Consider the following 19,782-nt stretch of genomic DNA (forward strand, 5'->3'; position numbering starts at 1 on the left):
TGCTCCGGATGTAACGTTTGAACATAAATCAATTAACTTCCACATCGCAGCAGTGGATTCCTGCACGGATAAAAGCATGTTGTGTTTATATTTATAAGCTTCTCTTCCTGCAGCATAAGGAGCTTTCTGTCAACACATGAAACCGTTAAGACTTCAGACCACAGACCAGATCCTACATACATCCATCCATCTTCAACCGCTTATCCGTAGTCGGGTCGCGGGGGGCAACAGCTCCACCAGAGAGCTCCAGACTTCCCTATCCAGAGAAACATTATAGTGCCCATACCCGAAGGCGGGTTTGGCGAAAGGGCCTTTCTGTGTGGAGTTTGCATGTTCTCGGGGGATTCCGAGACGTTCCAAGGCCAGTGTGTCGATGTATTTCCTCTAACTGCGCCTTGGTCTGCCCCCGGGGTCTCCTCCCAGTGGGACGTGATCCTTGGTCTGCCCCGGGGTCTCCTCCCAGTGGGACGTGATGCGACCTCCCTATAGGGAGACGCCCGAGAGGCATCCTAACCAGATGCCCCGGGGTCTCCTCCCAGTGGGACGTGGTCCTTGGTCTGCCCCGGGGGTCTCTTCCCAGTGGGACGTGCGTCGAGGACCTCCCTAGGGAGGCGCCCGAGAGGCATCCTAACCAGATGACCCGAACCACCTCAGCTGGCTCCTTTCCAGGCGAAGGAGCAGCGGCTCTACTCCGAGTCTCTCTCGTGTGACTGAACTTCTCACCCTGTCTCTAAGGGAGATGAAGTTGAACTCACACGCACACGCACACGCACACACACGTAGGAGGGGCTAGCACCCCTCAAAAAGCAATACGACAAGCTTGACATAAACACAGTCGCACAGGCACACACACACACACACACACACACACACACTCACACTCACACAGTGACTTACGTTCCCAGCACTTCTTTGAAGTCATAATGCTCTTTGATGTCTGAGGTCTTTTTCTTCCAGGAGACTTCGTCCTCTCCGAGGGGCATCCTACAACGATGGTCCGGTCCGCCACGCCACGGTACTGCAGCGCACACACACACACACACACACATACACACACACATACATATAATATAACATACATATAATTCTATAACGAGACTATAAGCCCTGTTTTAACCCCTGGTTTAAGTGGTTATTCTGTTTAACGATCTATAGATGTATTACTGATGGTGTGTGTGTGTGTGTGTGTGTGTGTGTGTGTGTGTGTGTGTGTGTGTGTGTGTGTGTGTGTGTGTGTGTGTGTGCGTGTGCGTGCATGTGTGTGTGTGTGTCATCATGATCAAGGGAATATAGTGCTACTATTAGCCACAAATATCGTGTATTGTTTATTCCTATGTCAGAGAATCCCTCTGGAGTATGGGACTAGTGAAAACATCCCTCTGGAGTATGGGACCAGTGAAAACATGACAACGAGGTCAGAGTGCTTAACCCATTCTGACCTGAGATCAGATTCATACGAGGTTTCCACTGGACACAAACTGGTCTGATTATAACCCATTCTGACCTGAGATCAGATTCTAAAAATGTCACAGTCCTTCTTCGATTTTTCAAAAATAGCAGATCTACAAGCTCATAGCGCGCCACTCGGTGGCGCGCTATGAGCTTGTAGATCTGCTATTTTTCAATAGCTAAAGCATAACATGATGCTATAACACCAAAATGGGTTCCTGTTCAGAATGGGTTAACATCATTTTGGGAGCTGTTAATGACAGCTTTTCAGTCTTAATGGAACAGTCAGCGACAGCCCGGCGCTAATTGGACCGCTGAACATTGACAAAATACTTAGGAGAGAACACATCCCCCCCATTGGCAGCCTGCCCATGTTCAAACGCTGCGTCGTAATCGGAAACTGTAGCGTGTGCGTGCGTGAGTGTGTGTGCGTGTACATGCGTGTGTGTGTGTGTGTGTGTACACGCACGCACGGACGGAAATCAGGATTTGCCGACTCGGTTCCTCGTTTTAAATCACTCCTGAACTGAAGACCCATTTTCATAAAGCTGCTTTTAATCCGTTATAGTTGTGGATGTTATGTATTTTTTCACTTTCTGTTATCCTGCAATGTTTTGCTATTATTATTATTATTATTGTTGTGTTCTTTATTGTGTTCCCTTTGTTGTTATAAGCACTTTGTGACCTTGTTCTTGAAAGGTGCTATAATATAAATAAAGCTTTATTATTATTATTATAATAATCCCAAACTGTTGCCCCCGCAACCCGGCTCCAGATAAGCGGTTGAAGGATGGATGGATGCTGGATATTGTCATATTGATAATTTAGTATCCTCTCTCCCTTTCTACTACGCTGTGGAATGATTCACCACTCTGCTTGAGAAACGCTAACCTGACGCTGCCAGATCCAAAAAGCTTGCTACACAAATTTGTTTCACAGCTTATTTGGATCTGGGATCGCGGAAGCAAATTCGATGACGGGGCTGTTCCTTTTTTTCAAGATACATGGTAGATGATTGGATGGGAGCGTCTGTCTATCACCGTGTGGGCGTGCAAACACAACCAATCATATCGACGTGTCTATATACCGTCACATCCGCATCCCGCCTTTAGCTCACGCTGATTGGTTCGGTGCGAAGCAGATCTGACTCAGGGCTCAACTCTGTCAGAGATCCCAGATGAGTGTTGTGTTGGGGAATATGTTTCCGCAATACCGCCCTCATCTGGCAGCGTCAGGTTAGAGAAACGCTGCATCTGTTGAGATCTTTAAGAAGCTATACTGAAAACGCATTTGTATACCGCAAACATTTAATTGACGACGTTTCGAGCCAAGGCTCTTCATCTGGATAAAGCTCACATGTTACCCAAATAGTTGAATACACAAAAGCTAAGGCACTGGTGGGTTATAGCCCATGTTTTTTGAAATTTTGAAAAAAAAAGTTATCCTCGTTTCTCATCATTTTGGACCATGGGCTATAGCCTATATCGTACGGCATGCTATAGCGCGCCGTTTTTCATCGTTTTTGATGATTTGACAATATTGAAAAAAAAGAAAAAAACGATGGGTTATATTGAAGCGTGCACCTACACACGCACAGGCGCACATGCGTATGCACACCTGGACCTGTAAATGAACAACACAAAAACTAAGGCACTGCATGGTGTCGGACTTCTGGTTTACCGGAACGGGGTTCAACTCCCTGCAGTGCCCTGCTCAATGTGTTGTATTTACCCGAAAAATTGAGTGTTGAACCACACACCACGCAGCCTGCACACACTACCTGTCTGTCAGAACCACACACCACGCAGCCTGCACACACTACCTGTCTGTCAGAACCACACACCACCCAGCCTGCACACACTACCAGTCTGTCAGAACCACACACCACCCAGCCTGCACACACTACCAGTCTGTCAGAACCACACACCACCCATAGCCTGCACACACTACCAGTCTGTCAGAACCACACACCACCCAGCCTGCACACACTACCAGTCTGTCAGAACCACACACCACCCAGCCTGCACACACTACCAGTCTGTCAGAACCACACACCACCCAGCCTGCACACACTACCAGTCTGTCAGAACCACACACCACCCAGCCTGCACACACTACCAGTCTGTCAGAACCACACACCACCCAGCCTGCACACACTACCAGTCTGTCAGAACCACACACCACCCAGCCTGCACACACTACCTGTCTGTCAGAACCACACACCACCCACACAGCCGGCACACACTACCTGTCTGTCAGAACCACACACCACCCAGCCGGCACACACTACCTGTCTGTCAGAACCACACACCACCCAGCCTCCACACACACTACCTGTCTGTCAGAACCACACACCACCCAGCCTCCACACACACTACCTGTCTGTCAGAACCACACACCACCCAGCCTGCACACACTACCAGTCTGTCAGAACCACACACCACCCAGCCTGCACACACTACCAGTCTGTCAGAACCACACACCACCCAGCCTCCACACACTACCAGTCTGTCAGAACCACACACCACCCAGCCTGCACACACTACCAGTCTGTCAGAACCACACACCACCCAGCGTGCACACACTGAATCAACCCCTCCAAGGGCCCCTGCATGGGCCCTCCAAGGGCCCCTGCATGGCCCTACAACGCACATCAAAAAGCCCCTTCGCGGACGTGCATGTGATTATAGCCTAAATATATATAGGTAGCCTACAACATTGTAACTCATGAAGGCAAGGCATAATTTCAAGGACCCCCCCCCCCCCCAGGTTTGACCTGAACTATAGGCTACTGTCCCCTATTTCTCTCTGGGACCCCCAATGTATGTTGTATAAAGTCAAATTTAATTTAACAAATGGAACCAAATGGACCCGTTATTGCACACTCTCTGAGTTACAGACCCATAAGGGTAGCATTTTGAAAGTAGCTCTCAAGTCAAAAAAGTGTGGGCACCCCTCCTGACACCCCCCCCCCCCCCCCCCCCAAAAAAAATAAAAAATAAAAAATAAAATAAAAATAAAATAAAATAAAATAAAATAAAATAAAATAAAATAAAAAGAGAGATCATGAAATCCCAACGATAGCATCATTTAAGCAAAGGATTTGAGGTAAACCTTATTATTCCCATTGCATTCTTAACTATACGACCAAATAATAATAATAATAATAATAATAATAATACAAAACCTAAAAATAATATCCTGTCTCTCCTCTCCTCTGGTAAACCATTGGACTAGGATTAAATGTGTTGGCCGAGGAGCAGCTCTCTATAGCAGAGCACTGAGAGCAGCATGCTGCAGGCTGCAGCGTTCAAGGGTATATCCTACCGAACAGAACCGAACCGAACCGAACACAGCATCTCTGATTCTCTGTGAGAAATCACTGATGGAGACACACAGAGAGACAGAGAGACAGACACACAGAGACACAGAGACACAGAGACACAGAGAGACAGACACACACACAGACACACACACACACACACAGACACACAGAGAGACAGATAGACACAGTCAGAGACACAGACAGACATGCATGCGATGCGACACATAAACATATGCAGGGTTCCCTCTATAAACATTAGGGAGCATTAATGTCTAATTTTATATCTATTTGATCAAAATGCTTAAATAAACAGACCTACCTCCTCAACGCGATGTGTGGTGATGCGTGCAGTGCGCGCTCTCTCTCTCTCTCTCTCTCTCTCTCTCTCTCTCTCTCTCTCTCTCTCTCTCTCTCTCTCGCTCTCTCTCTCTCGTGGCGCGAGGCTGATGTGCTCGCCTCGCTCTGCCTGTGTGTGTGTGTGCGCGCGCGCGCGTGTGCGTGCGTGCACAAAAAAAGCTTCATCGTTATTATATTATAGCCTATAGGCCTGTATACCTGCATCAATGTCATGGTGCGGAGGTGGCGCGACCAAAAATAACGGATTTATAATCGATCATCATCATCACAATAATTCACTCATAGTTCAGGTGCAAATAAATCTATATATAGAGCTATAATGGATGGCTAGATTATCTAGTCATGTTTCAAAAAAATTGCCTGATCTTTTTTTTTATTGATTTATTGATTTGATTTATTGATTGAAGTATTTATTAACAGTTTGCAGAATTACAGTACATTTTAAGCACAAACTCAATACAAAGACTGTTCACTGTGAGTGGGCGACACCATAAAGCATTACACTTGTTTACAAGAGGGCCCACCTTGTTCAATTCATCAGAGATCAATGTGTCACCATGCATTGCATTGTATATCAACAACACTGACAGGACTGGCCCTAATGAGAACAAACAGTGGCCCCTTTTCCACCGGTTGGTTCCCAATGGGAACCGGTTCAGTTCACGCACATACACACACCTTTTCCATGCACATCGTCAGTGATAAATCTAATGATCAATTTATGAATTGAACATGGTGGACCCTCTTGTAAACAAGTGTATAGTGCTCTGTTGGTCGTCCACTCACAATTAACAGTTTTTGTATTGAGTTGTGCTTGAAATGTAGCCTATATATAATTCTGCAAACTGTTAATACATACTTCAATCAATCTTGGGCAATTTGCAAGCCACATCTTTCGCTTTGTGAATTTGTTGGTCTGCTATTTAAAAGAAAAACTGTTTTGAAGATTTTTGATTAATATAAAGTAAAAGTATATTGAATAGTAGGCTACAGTATAGGCTACATTAGTGAATGTTTACTCAAATTTAAATTGTGTTTGTGTTGAAAAACAGATTATGCCATTTTTCTTGGCTAAAGTTCTCAATAAAACAATCCATTCCTATAATCTATCACACAAAGATTTGGCAAGCATGATTTTTAGGTGGTATACCACCTCTGTCCTGATGGTGGCGCGAATCTCTCGAGATGACGATTTATTTCTGTGTTGACTTCCTGCGCTAAGAAGCTTAACTTCCGGTCCGGCGGCTTGTAGTTTTCAAAGTGAACAACAGGGCTAGCTGCTAGCCGTTAGCAACTACATTTCAACTCAGGGAACCAACTCAACGGAATATAAAGTTAATAAAGGTAATTTAACATTAACTACCGTGTCTTCCATCACCACAGCTCGCTGTTTCTACCGGCTTTAGTTTGCATTTCGATTATAAATGGCATAAAAGTGGTAAAAACGGAGCTAGCGTCGAGGGCTTTGTTGTGTGTGTTCCATCCATACAATGGAAGCTGGTGCTAAATGCTACATGCTAACGCTCTGATAACAACATGGAGAAGTTTGGCGTGTTTTCACGCGTGCTCGTTTGTTGTGGTTTCTCAGTGTGGTTGTGTCGGGGTGTCCGTGTAGTTTAACTCTGCTGTAGTTGCTGTTCAACTAGGAGTCGCAATAATATACACTTTTCCATGTTGTAGTTAGCACTATCAGCTATCCGGCTAGCTTGCTGTGCAGAGGCAGACAGACAGGTGCATTTTTTGTATTGATTGAATATACTTTATTGACAGTTTGTTTGGCACTGGTGGAAAGTAAACTGGTATTAAAGTACATTTAATCAAGTGGTACCGTACTTATGCTGGAGTATTTACAATTTTCTCTGTACTTTTACTCTCCACTACATCTTTTCTGATGAATTGAAAAAGGTAGCCCCTCTCGGAACCCTCCGAAAGCTTTTATGAGTCATAAAAGTGTCAGAAACTTTACTACATTTGGGTTCTGCTTGTGGGGCTATGAAAAAGGTAGACCCTGTTGTAACTTGTAAACAAGTCCAATATGCTTTATCAGTGTGTCGTCCACAGTCTTTGTATTGAGTTGTGCTTTCATGTGAAATGTACCCATTCTGCAAACTGTTAATACATACTTCAAAGAATCAATCTCGGAGGCAAATCCTCATTTCCCCCTCACTGTATGTATGTTTCTTTTCCCTTTTTTACCTCCTTTATGATGAATTCCTGTTCTGGTCTTTGACTATATAGAAGTGTCTATTTGTACGTCTCTTGAAAAATGTATTAACAGTTTGCATAATAATTACAGTACATTTCAAGCACAAACTCAATACAAAGACTGTTAACTGTGAGTGGACGACCCAATTAAGCATTACACTTGTTTACAACAGGGTCCACCTTGTTCAATTCATCTTGAAATGTACTGTAATTCTGCAAACTGTTAATACATATTTCAATCAATCAATCAATGAAATATAAAATATTGTACTTTTACTCCACTATTATCTGACAACTCTGTATTACTCCAGCTAGCCTCGCAGGGCCAGCCTTCATCTGCCTTTGCAATGCTTTAATATTGCCCCTGATATTAGTCTTGCTACGCAAGGCTAGAGGTTGTAGATCTGCTAGTTTGACTGTATGCGTTTTTCCCCCCTTTCAATAAACGCATTCATAAGAAATACATAAGAAGTGAAATAACGTTACGGTGACAGGTCTGGACCCAAGCGCTGGGTGGCGGTAACCTTTTACACAGGGAAATGTGAATTCACGCTGCAACCTACCAGGCTAATATATCATATTGTGATGTGACAATAAATGTGCTTTTGATTGATTGATTTAAAATATTTATTAACAGTTTGCAGAATTACAGTACATTTCAAGCACAAACTCAATTACAAAGACTGTTGACTGTGAGTGGACGACCCAATTAAGCATTGGGTCCACCTTGTTCAATTCATCAAAACATTTAGAGACGTACAAATAGACACTTCTATATAGTCAAAGAACAGAACAGGAATTCATCATAAGGGAGGTAAAAAGGGAAAAGAGACATATACACTGAGGGGAAAAAGGTGTGGGGGGGGGGATTAAGATTTTACAGGGGCCAGTTTCTAATTGCAGCCGTCCGTAGGTGCCCTTTGAGAGTGGTTTTGAAGGAGTCAAGGGATTCGCATGTCATGTGCTTGTGATGATTATGGCTTGCTATGGATGGACCAGAAGAGCCCTGGTTATCGTGGACCCCCTAGCTGAGAGAGAGATTAGATGAAGCAGGGACCCCCCCTCCCCTCTCCCACACTACATGTTCAACAGTTGTGTTGCAGATTAGACTCTTTCATAGATGGCTTTATGTTAATGTGTATTGATCACACAGTGATCAGGGGTTCAGAGTCTTGCTCAAGGACACTTTGACACTAAACTCTGGGGGAGCCCACAGGGATCGAACCGGGGAACCTTTGGTTGTAAATGTAATGTAGCCACTCCATCCCTGAGCCCCACTGCCCATCTATCACACAAAGATTTGGCATCCTCCCCTGTAGTAGTAACTCCGAGGACCCACTAGGGGTCACTCACGGACCCCCTGTTGACGACCCCTCAAATACACAAAGTTTTGATTGTGTCCTACAGTATGTGTCCTAGCTTACAGCAGAGGATCAGATGGTTGTTTTCCTAATGTGTCCTATCTTACAGCAGAGCAGAAGATGATTGTTTCCCAGAGATTAAAACAGGGTGCATTTTGCATTCCCAAAATGCAGTTTATAGTTGGGAGTGGGACGCAATAAAACAACGACCTACAGGATCATACACTACTGTACTACTTTACTGTTTTTTTTATTCTAGTTTATTTAGCTAGCTTTAGTTATAATAATCATTTTATGTTTTCTACATGAATATAACCACATTATTTATAACCATATAAAATGAAATGGGAGTTAAATGCTGCAATTTGTAAAAAAAGAAAAAAAGGGCAAAATATGACGTCCTAACGTCGTTGAAGTGGGACTCATCTGAAAGACTGTCCCTGCATCCCGGGACTCATTACATTGAAAACATTATTTACATCACTGGTTTCCTATGTGTCCTATCTATGTGTCCTATCGTTACTTTCTTAGCTTACGCATGTTTCATGATAAATGCTTTTTATGTGATGTATTCCCATGCTTTTTGGTTCTTGCTTAATGTAAATCGCTCTGGATTAAGAGCGTCTGCTAAATGCCTAAATTGTAAATTGTATCTTGCAGCAGAGGATCAGAAGATGATTGTGTTTCCTATCTATGACTCCTAGCTTGCAGCAGTCAGAGGATCAGAAGATGATTGTGTGTCCTATCTCTGACTCCTAGCTTGCAGCAGTCAGAGGATCAGAAGATGATTGTTTCCTATGTTTCCTATCTATGACTCCTAGCTTGCAGCAGTCAGAGGATCAGAAGATGATTGTGTTTCCTATGTGTCCTATCTCTGACTCCTAGCTTGCAGCAGCAGTCAGAGGATCAGAAGATGATTGTGTTTCCTATGTGTCCTATCTCTGACTCCTAGCTTGCAGCAGCAGTCAGAGGATCAGAAGATGATTGTGTTTCCTATGTGTCCTATCCTATCTATGACTCCTAGCTTGCAGCAGTCAGTGGATCAGAAGATGATTGTGTTTCCTATGTGTCCTATCCTATCTCTGACTCCTAGCTTGCAGCAGTCAGAGGATCAGAAGATGATTGTGTTTCCTATGTTTCCTATCCTATCTATGACTCCTAGCTTGCAGCAGTCAGAGGATCAGAAGATGATTGTGTTTCCTATGTGTCCTATCCTATCTCTGACTCCTAGCTTGCAGCAGTCAGAGGATCAGAAGATGATTGTTTCCTATGTGTCCTATCTGTGACTCCTAGCTTGCAGCAGTCAGAGGACCAGAAGATGATTGTTTCCTATGTGTCCTATCTCTGACTCCTAGCTTGCAGCAGTCAGAGGATCAGAAGATGATTGTGTTTCCTATGTTTCCTATCCTATCTCTGACTCCTAGCTTGCAGCAGTCAGAGGATCAGAAGATGATTGTGTTTCCTATGTGTCCTATCTCTGACTCCTAGCTTGCAGCAGTCAGAGGATCAGAAGATGATTGTGTTTCCTATGTGTCCTATCCTATCTATGTCTCCTAGCTTGCAGCAGTCAGAGGATCAGAAGATGATTGTGTTTCCTATGTTTCCTATCCTATCTCTGACTCCTAGCTTGCAGCAGTCAGAGGATCAGAAGATGATTGTTTCCTATCTATGACTCCTAGCTTGCAGCAGTCAGAGGATCAGAAGATGATTGTGTTTCCTATGTGTCCTATCCTATCTATGTCTCCTAGCTTGCAGCAGTCAGAGGATCAGAAGATGATTGTGTTTCCTATGTGTCCTATCCTATCTATGACTCCTAGCTTGCAGCAGTCAGAGGATCAGAAGATGATTGTTTCCTATGTTTCCTATCTCTGACTCCTAGCTTGCAGCAGTCAGAGGATCAGAAGATGATTGTGTTTCCTATGTGTCCTATCCTATCTATGTCTCCTAGCTTGCAGCAGTCAGAGGATCAGAAGATGATTGTGTTTCCTATCCTATCTCTGACTCCTAGCTTGCAGCAGTCGGAGGATCAGAAGATGAGTGCGACCAAGCGGAGGAGAGCCACCTCTCCGTCCAGCAGCGTCAGCGGAGGAGACTTTGACGACGCCTCCTCGTCCACTCCTGGAAGCGGCAGGAAGAGACGGAGGACCTCCAACGTCCCCACCGTAGACCCCGTAAGAGAAGACCCCCCTCTTATCTAACCCTATAACCACCGTAGAGAAGACCCCCCCCCCTCTTATCTAACACTAACCACCGTAGACCCCGTAAGAGATGGCGCGATTCATACTCCTATTTTAGAGCCCAATAAAAGTCTGTTCGGCTCTGTAGAGCCTACAATGTGACGTCATTTGGCTCTGTAGAGCCTACAATGTGATGTCATTTGGTGCTGTAGAGCCTACAATGTGACGTCATTTGAGGTTGGGGGGGGCGGGTACCGTCCTAAAGTCGACTCTTCGGTGCTACTGAAAATTTCTGACGAGCCGAAATAATTTCGGCACTACAGCGGTAAAATAGGAGTATGAATCCGCCCTTACTCTTCAATCTGGATTATTGTCATTTCTTCAGCTAGAAGGTCCTGGGTTCGATCCCCGCTGGGGACACTGTGGGCACTGGCGGCGTGTTTCCTTCCTCCTTCCTCCTCCTCCATCAGTGCCCATACCTGAGGCGGGGTTGGTGAAAGGGCCTTTCTGTGTGGAGTTTGCATGTTCTCCCCGTGTCCCCTAGGGTAGATACCCTCACAAAAACATGCAGTAATCCTGGTCTCTAAAACTACCTCCCCCTGGCAGCTTGGACTCCTCATGCATAGAAGGAGGCATGAGGTCAGTCCGCTGCCCCCCCAGATTGGCAGAGGAAGTGTAGCGCCCAGGATTACATTAGATAATTGGCACTGGGTGAAAAGAAAACTGGGTTACAAAATCGTGGGATAAAAAAAAAAAAAGAATAGATGGTTTAAGTTTAAGTGGTGGATGTAACGATGTCCTTTCCTGCAGATTGCTGTATGTCACGAGTTGTTCAACGCCATCAGGGACCACAAGGATGACCAGGGGAGACACCTTTCTGATTTCTTCATCAGGGTACCAAAGAGAAGGTAAAAAAAAACACTCTCACCAAAGTTGGACCATTCATTTTCTTCATAACCTTTTGTTTTTAATGTCGTGTTTTAATGTTGTGGTAGTCGCGCAGAAATCGTTGCCAAGACGTGACACTCTGTTACTGTCTGGCAGACAGTCGATGACTGGCTGCTAATTATATATCGTTATTTCACTACATAATGTTATCAAATAAATAACGGTAATGGGTCAACACACATAAAGACTGCATTTCAATCATTTATTCTTGCATTTTGAACAGGAGTCAAATGTTTCGGCCATCCAGCCTTATTTATTTTATTTGATATGATTTGAACAGTTAACACGCCTGAGGTCACAAGAAGAGTACTACATAATGTTATATCATTGACCTAAATGACGTTATGACAGGTTGATTAAAAAAAGGTTGCCGGTATGTCTGTATCAGAAATGACTTTGGACGGGGTGGGAAACTTTAGTTAAACTTTGCAACGCGAAAGTTGTACTTGAAATGTCGACATGAAATAAAAAAGAAACACTGTTTAGTGTTTCATTAGCGCAAACGTGACGAATACAAGCAGGACGGCTTGATGTGGTGTCTCATTGTATTCTCTCCCCAGGAACCAGCCTGATTACTACGATGCGGTGTCTCATTGTATTCTCTCCCCAGGAACCAGCCTGATTACTACGATGCGGTGTCTCAGCCCATCGACATGACGAAGATCCAACAGAAGCTGAAGTCGGAGGATTACCAGGAGGTGGAACAGCTCACTGCAGACTTCCAGCTCCTGTTCAATAATGCCAAATCATACTACAAGGTAGGAAGGACGCCATCAGGGATCAATCAATAAGGTTCTTTTTTGGGTGTGTTGTGTGATCGACACATTCTTTTCGATCACGATCGGCAGATACTGATCTTGTGTGTGTGTGTGTTGTGTGTTGGAAGGGGGGACTCCCCAATAAGTGCGAGTACACAAAATATGTTGTTAGTTTCCAGATCGTCTTTTTTTGCACGTTTATGAAACACTTAAAAAAAAAAAATCTCACAAAAAACATGCAGTAATCCTGGTCTCTAAACTGCCTCCCCCTGGCCAGCCGGGGCGCCTGATGGAGGGGAAAGGAACTGGTTGGAATAACGTGTTCCTTCCACGCGCTATGTCCAACCAGGGAAACTCCCCCCTGTCAGGTGTAAAAGGAGCAACTTGGACACTCGGGCATGAAGGAAGCATGAGTTCAAGTCCGTTGCTCTCCCCTTGTCCCCCATATATGGGGACTAGGTTGGTGGAGGGTGTGTCTATCTTATCATGTCTTTAATCTCCCTCCTCAGCCAGACAGTGAGGAGTACCAGGCTGCCTCCAGGCTCTGGGTGGTGTATCTCATCCTGTCTTTAATCTCTGTCCTCCTCAGACAGACAGTGAGGAGTACCAGGCTGCCTCCAGGCTCTGGGTGGTGTATCTCATCCTGTCTTTAATCCCTATCCTCAGCCAGACAGTGAGCAGTACCAGGCTGCCTCCAGGCTCTGGGTGGTGTATCTCATCCTGTCTTTAATCTCTGTCCTCATAGCCAGACAGTGAGGAGTACCAGGCTGCCTCCAGGCTGAGGGTGGTGTATCTCATCCTGTCTTTAATCTCTGTCCTCCTCAGCCAGACAGTGAGGAGTACCAGGCTGCCTCCAGGCTCTGGGTGGTGTATCTCATCCTGTCTTTAATCTCTGTCCTCCTCAGACAGACAGTGAGGAGTACCAGGCTGCCTCCAGGCTCTGGGTGGTGTATCTCATCCTGTCTTTAATCTCCCTCCTCAGCCAGACAGTGAGGAGTACCAGGCTGCCTCCAGGCTGAGGGTGGTGTATCTCATCCTGTCTTTAATCCCTATCCTCAGCCAGACAGTGAGCAGTACCAGGCTGCCTCCAGGCTCTGGGTGGTGTATCTCATCCTGTCTTTAATCTCTGTCCTCCTCAGCCAGACAGTGAGGAGTACCAGGCTGCCTCCAGGCTCTGGGTGGTGTATCTCATCATGTCTTTAATCTCTGTCCTCCTCAGACAGACAGTGAGGAGTACCAGGCTGCCTCCAGGCTCTGGGTGGTGTATCTCATCCTGTCTTTAATCTCTGTCCTCCTCAGCCAGACAGTGAGGAGTACCAGGCTGCCTCCAGGCTCTGGGTGGTGTATCTCATCCTGTCTTTAATCTCTGTCCTCCTCAGACAGACAGTGAGGAGTACCAGGCTGCCTCCAGGCTCTGGGTGGTGTATCTCATCCTGTCTTTAATCTCTGTCCTCAGACAGACAGTGAGGAGTACCAGGCTGCCTCCAGGCTCTGGGTGGTGTATCTGCAGACCAGGAATGAGTTTGTTCAGCCCGGAGACGGAGACGACGAAGAGGAAGACGCCGCTGACGACACGCTGGACAACACCGGCATGTCCACCGAAGACGAGGTACGTCGTACGGTATCGGTTGTTGTTTCAGGGCCTCCCCTCTGGACCTCAGTGGGTTGTCAGAAGGACACCCTTTCAGACTCCATCATGGCCCATAGCACTTATCCTACCCCCTTAGATAGCATTTGATACAGACTTATAGCATGTTATGTAGACAGCACTATAATTGCATTGTATGTAGTCATAGCACGTCACAGTACATATGTATAGTATAGTTTATATGTATAGTTTCATTATATAGATATTCCACTGTTACTTTCTTAGCTTACGCATGTTTCATGATAAATGTTTTTTATGCGATGTATTCCCATGCTTTTTTGTTCTTGCTTAATGTAAGTCGCTCTGGATTAAGAGCGTCTGCTAAATGCCTAAATTGTAAATTATATCTTGTCCATGTGTGTTCTAGACGTCAGTGGGTTGTCTGAAGGAGATCTTGGAGCAGCTGTTGGAGGCTGTGGTTTCTCACACTGACCCAGCCGGACGTCTCTGCAGTGAACTCTTCCAGAAGCTGCCTTCCAAAGTGGTACAGTTACAGTTACAGTACACACCTGTGTTGTTGTATAGGACAGGACCAAAGTGGTACAGTTACAGTTACAGTACACACCTGTGTTGTTGTGTAGGACAGGACCAAAGTGGTACAGTTACAGTACACACCTGTGTTGTTGTATAGGACAGGACCAAAGTGGTACAGTTACAGTACACACCTGTGTTGTTGTGTAGGACAGGACCAAAGTGGTACAGTTACAGTACACACCTGTGTTGTTGTATAGGACAGGACCAAAGTGGTACAGTTACAGTACACACCTGTGTTGTTGTGTAGGACAGGACCAAAGTGGTACAGTTACAGTACACACCTGTGTTGTTGTGTAGGACAGGACCAAAGTGGTACAGTTACAGTACACACCTGTGTTGTTGTGTAGGACAGGACCAAAGTGGTACAGTTACAGTGCACACCTGTGTTGTTGTATAGGACAGGACCAAAGTGGTACAGTTACAGTACACACCTGTGTTGTTGTGTAGGACAGGACCAAAGTGGTACAGTTACAGTACACACCTGTGTTGTTGTGTAGGACAGGACCAAAGTGGTACAGTTACAGTACACACCTGTGTTGTTGTGTAGGACAGGACCAAAGTGGTACAGTTACAGTACACACCTGTGTTGTTGTGTAGGACAGGACCAAAGTGGTACAGTTACAGTACATACGTGTTGTTGTGTAGGACAGGACCAAAGTGGTACAGTTACAGTGCACACCTGTGTTGTTGTATAGGACAGGACCAAAGTGGTACAGTTACAGTACACACCTGTGTTGTTGTATAGGACAGGACCAAAGTGGTACAGTTACAGTACACACCTGTGTTGTTGTATAGGACAGGACCAAAGTGGTACAGTTACAGTACACACCTGTGTTGTTGTGTAGGACAGGACCAAAGTGGTACAGTTACAGTACACACCTGTGTTGTTGTGTAGGACAGGACCAAAGTGGTACAGTTACAGTACACACCTGTGTTGTTGTGTAGGACAGGACCAAAGTGGTACAGTTACAGTACACACCTGTGTTGTTGTGTAGGACAGGACCAAAGTGGTACAGTTACAGTACATACGTGTTGTTGTGTAGGACAGGACCAAAGTGGTACAGTTACAGTGCACACCTGTGTTGTTGTATAGGACAGGACCAAAGTGGTACAGTTACAGTACACACCTGTGTTGTTGTATAGGACAGGACCAAAGTGGTACAGTTACAGTACACACCTGTGTTGTATAGGACAGGACCAAAGTGGTACAGTTACAGTACACACCTGTGTTGTTGTATAGGACAGGACCAAAGTGGTACAGTTACAGTACACACCTGTGTTGTTGTATAGGACAGGACCAAAGTGGTACAGTTACAGTACACACCTGTGTTGTATAGGACAGGACCAAAGTGGTACAGTTACAGTACACACCTGTGTTGTATAGGACAGGACCAAAGTGGTACAGTTACAGTACACACCTGTGTTGTATAGGACAGGACCAAAGTGGTACAGTTACAGTACACACCTGTGTTGTTGTATAGGACAGGACCAAAGTGGTACAGTTACAGTACACACCTGTGTTGTTGTGTAGGACAGGACCAAAGTGGTACAGTTACAGTACACACCTGTGTTGTTGTATAGGACAGGACCAAAGTGGTACAGTTACAGTGCACACCTGTGTTGTTGTGTAGGACCACGTGTAGATGCAGTTAAAACTAGAACTGCACTCTGTCCAGTGCATACTTGCTTGTTGCACACTAGTAGGCCAAAAATGGCCAACTAGTGCGCAAGCAGAGCGCGCAAGTACTTTCGACCGCTACAAACTGTCAACCAATTACATATACATGTACTATGTATATGTATATGTAATTTGTAAGTTGATTAGCGGTATACTGTGGTTACTTTGCGACGTACGCACCGTCCCAGCCGTCCCGCCACTTTTGATGCGTATGCACCGTGCCAGCAAATTTTGCCTGATACGGCAGTGGTGCCAGATTACAGATTACATACATGTATACACAGGAGCATTACCTTTAATCCTCCCGACACTAAAACATATCGTCATTACGTCACCATCGAAAACCAATTACACTCTGGCATTGGGTCCTTTAATCCACATATTTCTTACGTCATCATTGAGAGCTAGTTATACATATACACACCATGTAATCTGGTCCCAGCAAATCTTTTTTGCACAATTTGCTGGGACGGTGCATACGCATCAAAAGTGGCGGGTTGGCATTTGAGCCGGGCAAAACTATTACTTGCGCGTAATGAGGAATGAAGATATGTTTTTCCTGTTGTCAATCCGTAGCAGTGTACACATGTTGTTCTCTGTCCTTTTCCTATAGCATTACCCAGACTACTATGTTCTCTGTCCTTTTCCCATAGCATTACCCAGACTACTATGTTCTCTGTCCTTTTCCCATAGCATTACCCAGACTACTATGTTCTCTGTCCTTTTCCTACAGCATTACCCAGACTACTATGCCATTATAAAGGAGCCTATTGATCTGAGAGCCATCGCACAAAGAATACAGGTGATACATTTAAAATATTTCCTGACTGTATATTTTCTCTGCCAGTGGGCATCATGTTTTCGGTGCGTGCGTGCGTGGGTGCGTGCGTGCGTGCGTGTGTGCGTGCGTGTGTGAACGTGAACGTGACCTATCAGGAACGACCTTGCGGTCGTTTTCATGACAGCTGGCACCAACGTCCACCTGGACTCGAGGGATTAACTGGATTAGAATGTATGAGGTCAAAGGTCGCCTCACAGAAACATTGTCCATTGAAGTCCTTCCATGTCTTTTATCACTGTGGTTGTAAACTGCCTCCCCCTGGCCAGCCGGGGCGCCTGACGGAGGGGGAAAGGAACTGGTCTCTATACTGCCTCCCCCTGGCCAGCCGGGGCGCCTGATGGAGGGGAAAGGAACTGGTTGGAATAACGTGTTCCTTCCACGCGCTACGTCCATCCAGGGAAACTCCCCCCCCTGTCAGGTGTAAAGGAGCAACTTGGACACTCAGGCATGAAGGAAGCATGAGTTCAAGTCCGTTGGTCTCCCCTTGTCCCCCATATATGGGGACTAAGTTGGTGGAGGGTGTGTAGAGCCCAGGATCACATTAGATGATTGACACAGGGGGTGAAAAATGGGTTACAAAATCGTGGGATAAAAAAAAGTATATAAAAAAAAAAGATATCACTGTGGTTTTCGTCACGCAGGAATCCTCTCCTTATGGTTAGCAGAGGCATCAATTAGTGCTGCACAATTAATCGAAGATTTCACCTGTGCAATCTCTTTTTTTGAAGAATCGTGCTGCGCTATAGTTGGCTGTCCAATTAATTTTAGTCAAAGTCAAAGTCATACGATTTGTCACACAAGTTACCGCAGTGAAATTTGTTCTCCGCATTTGACCTTTGATCTCTTGGAGCGGTGAGCTGCAGCCGTGCCGCGCTCGGGAATCATTTGATTAGTTGATTTGAGTTGATTAGTCACTCTTATGTTTTTACTACATGATTAGATAGATAGAGTTTTTATTAAAGTGTCCTACATCATAAGATGCCCAGCCCGCACGGGCTTACAAGACACTCACAAAATTGTACATACAGTATATAATAATACATTATACACAAATAGACAGTTACTCATGGATACATCGTTCTCCAACGTAACTGCCATGCTTTCTCTATACATTTTCCAAAAACAAAAACTTCATTACTGAACAACCAATTTAACATAAAACACTCAGACATCCAAAACAGATCTGGGTTCTTATCCTGAATTTTTTCAAATAAAACGTTTCTCAAGGTTCAAGGTTCAAGGTGTTTTATTGTCACATAGATGTACAGGTACAGCATTGTGAAAAACTTTCGTTGGGTGATGCTCCACAAAAAAGTAAAAATTTAAATAACATGCTAAGTATAAAAGTTTTAAAAGTTTTAAAAGGTTTTAAAGGACTCAGGTCAGTATACAAGGCCGTACCCACGGAATGTTCAATGTTCATTTAGGCTTATTGAGCAGTCTCACAGCCTGAGGGATGAAGCTGTTCTTCAGTCTGTTTGTGTCTCATGATTCTTAAATCATGGTATAGTGGACAATAGAAAACAAAATGAAACTCATCCTCTACAACTCCCAGGTCACAAAGAGCACACAGTCGCTACAAGTGAGAGACTTTTTAAGAGAGGTTTTAAGTGGAGCACTTTGATGTCGTCTGTTTGGAGCCACAGTAGTTCTGGCTCCAGGTGACACGTTTTGAATGTAGTAAATGTTCACCAACTATACAGACTCATGGAAAACAATGAGAATCGTATGAGAATCGTGATCTCAGTTTCTTGTCGGAGGAAGAAATGAGTGTGGAATGTTGTGTTAACTAACGAAGGCCTTTTGTTCTTTAAACCGTACAGATTGGATACTATAAGAGCGTCAATGCCATGGCCAAGGACATCGACCTCCTGGCCAAAAATGCCAAAACCTACAACGAACCAGGATCTCAAGTTTTTAAGGTACGGACACGGGACAACGTCTACTGTTTATGTTTCTTCTTTAACACTGTTATTATTTTACACCTCAGTTAAAGGATAATTCCATATCGAAAGGCTTTCTTACCTTTCTTTGTAGTTTTTACGTCCCCACCAAAGAGGTCCAGGTGTTTCTTTGTGCAAAAACTCCTTATTGGCTATCTCCCTACCATAAGCCCTAAATGAACTGCATTGAATTGAACGGGGATATGGGGTGTTGTGCTAATTTGCTTATTTCCATTGAAATAACTAGTAAAGTGTGCCACTTGAGATATTATTTACTTTATGAAGAGAGGATATATACTTTTTTTTGGTGGAAATAAGCAAATTAGCACAACACCCCATAGCCCCATTCAATTCCCATTCAATGCAATGAATTTAGGGCTTCTCCTTTAACTCAGTCCTTTCTCTCCATATAGGATGCAAACATCATCAAGAAGGTCTTCATCCAGAGGAAGACTGAACTCGAACACGCCGAGCCTACAAAAACCAGCCTCCGAATCAGGTATGAACATTAGCAGGATTATTATGAGTACAACCAAGTGCCTTTGTGACGTCTTACCT

General features: G+C 44.7%; 2 protein-coding genes across 6 annotated transcripts in view; one reads left to right on the forward strand and one right to left on the reverse strand.

Annotated features, from left to right (window-relative positions):
* The window catches only part of camk1a (calcium/calmodulin-dependent protein kinase Ia), a gene marked incomplete at both ends in the record, with an annotated part of 30,103 nt that extends 29,120 nt beyond the window's left edge, over positions 1-983 (reverse strand). The window contains one exon of the mRNA XM_080792592.1: positions 898-983. Coding sequence (XP_080648718.1) covers positions 898-983 — 86 coding nt within the window. The remainder of the gene's footprint in view (positions 1-897) is intronic.
* Positions 984-6,374: 5,391 nt separating this feature from the next.
* LOC308335517 (protein polybromo-1-like) overlaps positions 6,375-19,782 on the forward strand; it is a 59,602-nt gene continuing 46,194 nt past the window's right edge. For all 5 annotated transcript variants that reach the window (XR_013966028.1, XM_080792567.1, XM_080792569.1 and 2 more), the window contains exons 1-10: positions 6,375-6,475; positions 9,650-9,665; positions 10,719-10,868; positions 11,685-11,782; positions 12,433-12,580; positions 14,037-14,189; positions 14,596-14,712; positions 17,174-17,242; positions 19,105-19,203; positions 19,638-19,723. Coding sequence is in view for 4 of the 5 variants with exons in the window: in XM_080792567.1 (XP_080648693.1) it covers positions 10,731-10,868; positions 11,685-11,782; positions 12,433-12,580; positions 14,037-14,189; positions 14,596-14,712; positions 17,174-17,242; positions 19,105-19,203; positions 19,638-19,723 (908 nt within the window). In the remaining variant the exon portion in view is untranslated. The remainder of the gene's footprint in view (positions 6,476-9,649; positions 9,666-10,718; positions 10,869-11,684; positions 11,783-12,432; positions 12,581-14,036; positions 14,190-14,595; positions 14,713-17,173; positions 17,243-19,104; positions 19,204-19,637; positions 19,724-19,782) is intronic.

Source organism: Protomyctophum bolini, assembly GCF_963924005.1.
Source record: "Protomyctophum bolini genome assembly, chromosome: 20".
Lineage (NCBI taxonomy): Eukaryota > Metazoa > Chordata > Actinopteri > Myctophiformes > Myctophidae > Protomyctophum > Protomyctophum bolini.